The sequence below is a fragment of the Limulus polyphemus genome, unplaced genomic scaffold (assembly GCF_000517525.1).
Source record: "Limulus polyphemus unplaced genomic scaffold, Limulus_polyphemus-2.1.2 Scaffold4572, whole genome shotgun sequence".
Lineage (NCBI taxonomy): Eukaryota > Metazoa > Arthropoda > Merostomata > Xiphosura > Limulidae > Limulus > Limulus polyphemus.
The window spans coordinates 49,600-57,423 of record NW_013670182.1 but is presented as its reverse complement, the minus strand read 5'-3'; the positions used below and the strand labels follow the sequence as shown (position 1 = coordinate 57,423).

The 7,824-nt window shown below is 34.6% G+C and overlaps 1 protein-coding gene across 2 annotated transcripts in view; it reads left to right on the top strand.

Annotated features, from left to right (window-relative positions):
- LOC106471362 (cysteine-rich hydrophobic domain-containing protein 2-like) overlaps positions 1–7,824 on the top strand; it is a 60,926-nt gene that overhangs the window by 15,940 nt on the left and 37,162 nt on the right. For both annotated transcript variants that reach the window (XR_002613238.1, XM_013931962.2), the window contains exon 4: positions 757–912. Coding sequence is in view for 1 of the 2 variants with exons in the window: in XM_013931962.2 (XP_013787416.1) it covers positions 757–912 (156 nt within the window). In the remaining variant the exon portion in view is untranslated. The remainder of the gene's footprint in view (positions 1–756; positions 913–7,824) is intronic.

The window sequence follows — 7,824 nt, the reverse complement described above, 5'->3', positions numbered from 1 at the left end:
CATTTCTTCTGTTTGTATTTGAGATGAACAGTGTCCAGATTGGCACAATCTTTTTGCATTATATGGTTGAAGACAGTTGAATCTTGATGGAATTAGTCAATTAGGAAACAATATGCTATTTGTAGCCACTTCAATCATCTCTTCCCTTAGTAGTCCCATTATTTGATTTTTATGAAAAAAATAAAATGCTGCTGTATTAAAATACAGAATATAGTTATATTTGTATCTCATTGGATTGGAAAGTATGATAGTACTTTATGGTAAAAATGATAACAGTTCTATTTTCAATTATTGCAGTGCAGGTTTCCAGGGAGAGGAATATATTAATATCAAACATCTTATGCATGTTATTGACATCATTGTAGATACATCCTTTGGGGCTACATTGTTAAAAGTATAAATAACATGAAGCTGAGTGACCTTTAGAACTGAAAGAATGGACAGTTTAGTTTTTGTCAGCATGTATTTTAAGAAAAACTTGTATACCTTGATTAAAGAAAATTAGACTGCTTTATTTCAGCATTTACTCTTTATTATATGTGATCAATGTATTTTATTGTAGTCACTAGAAATGAATGCAAAATAGTGATTGTAAATGTAAAACAATATCCACAAACTAGCATTTAAGTAGCACCTGGATTTTTGTTTAGTTAGAAAATATAGAGCTAAGTATAAATTTAATAATTCCCCCACCTCAAGGAGATCAAAGATTTAGTCATGTGATTACAATGCATAACTGTCATATATTATTTTTAGGTTGCTCCAGAAGAATACAAAGCCACGATATCCAGGTTAAACAGTGTATTGAAAAAAACCTTACCGGTTAATGTCAAGTGGTTATTGTGTGGTTGTGTGTTTTGCTGTTGTACATTTGGATGTTCACTTTGGCCTGTGATATGCCTTAGCAAAAGAGTAAGCTCACATATTTAATTCTTCTCATTTAACTTTTACATCATATAACCCATAGAAACTTTTTATTAATGTCTTGAAAATTGTGTCAAGTAACACAGGAACATATTTTTCTTTTTTATCTAAAAAGATGTGTTTGATAAGGGATACTCATGGTTGTTTTGTAGGATTGTTGAGAGCAGTAAGTTTTTAATGCTTTAACCATCTTTCTATAAGTAGGTCAATGTGTGCATGTCATGAGAGAGTTACATTCAAAATTTTATTAAACTACTTTATTATCATTGTATACAAATAAACTTGGCATCAAAATGTAGTTAATAAATCAAATTTTAACATTATATAAATTTTAAGTTCCCATAAGAAAATATTAAAAAAAAACAAATCCTCAATCTTCCCTTGTATGAGAATTGTGACATTTGTTCTCTTAGTTTCCCTCTTTAATTTATTTATCACCCCTTTTCTATAGCCTTCAATCTTATCTGGTTACAGTGCCATAAACTAGAAAATCACATTCCTCTTGCCACACCCACCTATCACAACCTCTCCTTCAAAAATTGCCAGTAGTTCTCTCTGATGTATTATACTACATTATTTATAACCAGTAGAAAGTTAGAGTTCTTATCTATCAAATAACATGTATTATGTTGTTTTCGGTACAGGGTATTGTATACTTTGCTTTCAGTTTGAAAATTTCTCTCATGGTATTCATATGGACAAGCTTAGCTAAATTTTCAAAGGATCTTATTGCATAGTTAGAAAACCAGACAAATTATGATGGTTGTAGGACATTATTTGCTTTGTGCTTGTTATTATTCTATGCATATTTAATTAAGTAAAATTATTTAGTGTACTAGTAACATTAATGTAAAAAAAAGTAGACTTATCTTTCATTGACAGTTGATAGCAAAAAAATGAGGACATTGGTAAGTACCATATTTTTTGTTTTTCATATATATATATATATATATATATTCTTTATTGATTATCATAAAAGTAACTAAAATGTAAAAATTAGAAACATTAGATTAGATAAGGACCGATGTAATTCAGTATGGTAGCTTAAGCTAAGTGTTTGCTGAATTATTTACAACTTGTATGGTGGGATTATTAGTTAGACACGAGTCACAGGGGAGTAAAACAATAAAATTTAAGTATAAACAGATGTATACTTATATATGCTGTAAGCTATTTAGCATAAATAATTGTAGTTTCCTCTTACAATTTGCAGTCATTCTCAGGAGAAAAAGGGGTAATTTGGATTTTTTTTAAGGTGGTTATGTGGTCGATCAAATTGGCCAAATGTGTATAAAGCTAGAGTAGAGAAAATAACAGATAAAATAAAAATTTTACTGAAAAACAAATGTTTGATATTTATTTAATAGGTCTTAGAGATTGTGCAAATGAAATTTAATAATTTCTGATATGGTACATTACCTTCACTCACATGAATATCTATTCTTGTTTAGTGCTGCCATCTATATGAAAAAATTTTTTCACAAGCCTTGAGCTTCCATGTACCTTACAATCGACTGAATCAAATGCATCTCGCATGCAAATCATCATGCGACAACCCTCCACTAATAAGAGTGCAACACACACTGCTGACACGTGACTCCCTCTATTTGATTCTACCAAACTATCACTTCTTGTTTGGCAGTACTCATGTTGTAATGTTTAATTTTTTTCCATATATTTGTATCAATTTCTCTCAACAAGTTTACTATTTATTATAGAATAGTAATATTTGTAACTTTTTGAGTTATTCCAAAGTGGAATTATTTTATATTTCTTTCTGTCAACACAGTTGTGTTTGGTTATTCATTTTGAATTCTGAATTCTAAGTTACCACTTCGGAGGTTATATGTTCTATCAGCACATTTACAGTCTTCAGATGATGGTACTACATGGGGAGATTATTGGTTTTACTTCATCGGGAGACTGATTGTCCAATGAGCTGATCTTTGTTGGGCCTCAACTCATGTTTGGGGATTCAAGTATTTTGAAATACAGTCCGCCAAGTTTGGAAAGATAAGACATTATACTGTTATTATTAATATTATTATCTGTAATTATTTGGGTTCCATAACATAAGTTTCATTGGATTGGTCAATTCTCATAGTTAAGTTCATGTTCAAAATTAGGCTTAGTTGTATCTTTTGACCTATACCATTCACTTAAGCTTACCACGGATCTGTTACTTTAGGACTACCTGCAATTCATCTTACTGGTATATCAATCATTATTTTAACTCTATTGTTTTTTTTTCCATACAGCTCATCTCATACATATGTTATTGTAAATACATGCTTACTTCATTTTACAAAATAATGTCTATTTCATGTTCATTATTTATTATCTTTTATACTTTTTCCTATTAACTTGGTTTGTGTGAAAACCTTGAGCCTGGGTCCGCACAAACTTCTCCCAATATTGTACATACTTATTGTTAGGTTAGGGTTTTTAATTTAGAGCCTAGTGATATACTTTGTCATGTACTGTTAACAAGTGCCTGTTATTTTCAGTTTCCTGTAGTTATACTTACAGGTTAATCAATTATTAGGTTAAATATCTTGTTTTCTTCAACACATAACATCTAATACATATGTTTATTTCACAATTTCTTAACAGTAATGTATCGACTATTTTCGTCATTCTTTATGATCTACACTTTTTACCATTGATTTCATTTGTGAGGGCCCCTAGGGGCTGAGGTCTACCCTACCTGCTCCCAGTATTGCACATCTTCCTCCTACAATGACTGAACCCATTTCAATGATATAGATTTTGTCAGTTTTCCTCCACCTGATTATGGATTACCTTCCCAGGCTTCTACTGCAGAATCTGCTAGGCCTGTCTCAGCTTTTTGTAGACACATTTCACAGTGTATTCTCTTTCTTTTTCTGACATTGTTTCATGATGATCAGTTTTGTCTCTCTTTTGAGAGTGAGAACTTGCAAGCCTCGCCCTACACAGGGTTTGATTCTTTTTTCCTTAGCTTAGCATCAGGCAGATTTTCTTCTTGATTATATGTCATTCAGATCTCTGTTAATCCTATCCATTTTATTCCCTACCTAGTTTTTCAGCTTTGTATTACCCTAACCACACTCCTTTCCACCTCCTTTCCTTGGTGTTCCATTTATATTTAGGGATTTTTGTAGAATACCTCTTCCTTTACTCCATGTTGGGGCATTTGCCATTGTCACAATTTAAAAATCTGATCTGCACCAATTGTCAAAATAAAAGGCTTTTAGTTATATTTCTTAATATTATAAATATATATATATATATATACTATGTTATTGTTGGATTCTTAGGATTGTTGTTGGCTTAGGATTCTTTTACGGTAGGTGTCTGTGTCTTGTTAGTGATAAATTCAATGATATATAAACAGCACGCACTTCACTTGTTTTCAAAATAATATATATATATATATATTCAGAACAAGTTAAACGTATGTACAACAAACTCTTGAACACTATAGATATTATAGGCATATCATAAACACTAGATATGTAGTTCTCTCCTTCTTGTCAAAAGTCCACTTAAGTCTATTCAATTACTTTAGAATTTCAGTTGACAAGCTGAACTATCTTCTCTATTATTATCACACTAGTATTCTGTGTGTGATTCACTTATAGTTGTGGTGTAAGTTACCGTAATCATTTAGTCATTTTTTTTCTGAAGATCCTCTGTTCCTTTTGTCAAAGTGCACTCAGGCTGATTCAATTACTTTAGAACTGCACTTTGATGGAATAATTCTTCTTCTTATCTCTTGTTAGCCTTACTCTAACATATTAAGTGTTAGGCCTATCACTTCTATGGTAGTTGACCTTTCCTTTTGTAACTTTGCTTTCTTCTGCTGTTGTCTGTCTGCTGCTTCCCACTTGTCCCATGCTGTTTATATCTTTATCACTTAATCGCCTGTCCACCTTCTTTATTCTCGACATTCAGTAGTCTCAACATCAATGAATTATTAACAAAACCTCCTACAATCATCTGCTTTTAATTCTTATCATAATAAAAACTAAACAATAATAAAATATTCACTCACAAAAACAAATCAATCAATAACATCTAAACTAAACAGTCTTTTATATCATGACAGCCTTCTTCAGTTTTTCCCTCCACACGTGGCTTCTTTGCTTTTGGGATCTTCTAGAGTGGGACACTACTGTTTGTTTACCATCCACTGCTAATAGAAACTTATGGTCAGTTCTTTTTCTCCACCTGTACATTTTTTGGGGCAACTCCTGTACACTTAGCATCACATGGGATATCTGTGATGCTATATTCAAATTACTTTTGGTTGCTCTTTTGTTTCATACTGAGAAATTGCCATCTCTATACATTTTACATGGCCGGCACCTACCTGTCCTACCTTTGGGTTTCGCCATTCATCGTGTGTGCTTGATGCTGATTGGAGTTCTGAATCAATCGGTCCCACATCAATCACTTCTTGGGTCTTTCCCGTTCGAATATGTTTTTATAACATTTCTGCTGGACTGAGAATGCCCACAGTACACATTCTTATTTTCCATTTCTTGGGATGCTATCTTAATTTTTTTATCACATGATTCAGTACCAGTTTTGTTTCTTGCCCTTTGGGCTTGTTTTGATTCCGTATGTCTTTTGTGGGTGGTCTGCATTTTACCCAACTTCCACATTTTGGAGGATTTTACCAACAACATTAATTGGATGTCTAGCTTTGGTTAGCTCCTTCCAAACAGAGGTAGTCTTAACATATTCATCTACTCCTTCCACAGTCAGCTCAGGTAGTTGGATTTTCCAGTTGGATAAGTTTTTCCTGTTCCATACCTCACATTTTAGTCTCTCTGGGGAGTGTATTTTTAAACATTTCCCCCTTCGTTGGGACCATCCATTCTCCTCCTCAAATGCAATCGATGGAGTTTCTATAATCCAAGCCATTTTGGTTCACTATCTTACTGCTTGTGGGGTTCTAATGGGATTTGGTTTGTATGGGAGCACTTCTCCCTTTGGGTCTAGCGCATTTGTGATCTTTTCAGCAAATGCTGCATGACCCATGGTCTCTTGCTAGGGTTCCTTTGGATTTTGCTCTTAACTTTCATCTTTCCTCTTTTCAACTATATGTGTTAGTAGTTGAATATATCCCCCACGATGTCAGGTTTACTGCATCCTCCCCTTCTTCTAGATTGTTTCTCTTCTCTGATGCTCATCTCCAAAGGTAGGGGGCATGGTTTAATCAGTAGGAGACTTCAGGATAATAGTCTACAGATGAAAAGTCTAATCACCTAAACACCCTAGCATTTCCACCAGTCCAAGTGCTTTAGTTCACTCTCTTCCTATTGTCCGGATTTGAGTAATCATGTTTTATATTGATTATTTGACAGTGGTGACTTATATCATTCACCAGGCGGACACTTTTGTGGTATATGGTGGATCTTCCTTTTTGAACCCCTGCACTTGACATGCATCTCCTGGAGTGTAGTGTTTCGGGTGCTTTTGTCCTCATTACTGTTCAAATTTCCAGTCCCGACACACTTTCTCCTTCAATCCTCCAATTTTTGATGGCTCTGATTCCTGTGGCTACTCCTCCACATGAAGTTTTTGAATATTTTATCAATTCCAAATTACTTCTTTTGTTTTTGGTCCCTGGTTCATCATACACTTGCTCTGGCTGTCGATGTGTTCAGACAGGATTAGATCCAGTTTATAACTTTAGTTTTTTCTCATTAGATCAGTTTTCTTCCCAAAATGTTTGTTCATCCATGTCACTCCAGGTCAAATCTTTCTGATTGACCCTTCCTGGCCAGCACAGATCTGGTTTTCTTGGCTGTTTTGGCTCAATATGTTCTTTTTGTTCTGGATCGATTTTATTCACCTACATTTTTGGGGCTCATGTATTATATTCTTTTTGACTTTTTAGTTCCTTGCCATCTTTCACTTTTATTCTCAGTTTGATTCAGATGACCTTATCTGTCCAGTACATGTGGATGGTTACTTCATTGCTTTCAAGGCTTCTTTCCCTTGAATCCATTTCCAATGGTTTCATTCCCTTACACCACTTCTTAGCCTGTGATTTTTTTCTTCCCTCTTTCCCTTACTCATTTGGTTTGGATTGTGATTTGATTGGCCTTTTATTCCTGGTCTCTGTTTTCACTTCGATCATGCACCTTCCTTTTTTTCCTGCATATCAACCATATCGTCTGTTGACGGCACTTCGCCTGTGAAGTATTGGGACAACACCTCGTACATTCATTTCCCATTCTCTGCTTTGGGTAGCTGTTTCTTTCTTGTTGGAGTACCATCATCCACCTGTTGCCATCCTTCACTCTTCAGTGAGACTGTGACTGAGTAAGGTACCTTTTTGTATATACATCTCTTATTTTTCAGGGGCATGTTCCTTTTTTTATCATTTGTGGATCCTGCTCTGCTGATATGGGGTGTTCCACAACACAGCTTGTAGGTTTGTCCTTGCGATATATTTGCTTCATTAATATGCTCATTCTGGACTGTACTCGCCCATGGATTTCATGGGTAAAGAAGACGGGGATATCTGCCCATCCCTGCCATGCCTTAGATTGAATAAATCTAGAGTGGTCTGCTTTTTAAAATAGGGTTTTCATGATCACCTGTTGCACTGTCTCAGGTGTTGTCATTCCTCCAGATTTTGCATCGCAATTCTCCCCCTTTTTCTTCCAGTGGAGTATGGGAGGCTTTATCACTTTCCTGTTCCAAGCCCTTTGGGTGGTGGACCATGGAGGCATCCTCTTGAATGTGGTACTGATAAAACCATTCAGTTGAGTGGTTTTATCATTATATGTATATTTTAGAGTAGGGCAGTGGTGTTCTGCTAGTGTAGATGATGAGATGTCCTCCACTATGTATAATTGGAGTGAGCCATCAAAATTGCAGGTTCACCCCTTTGATTGGGAT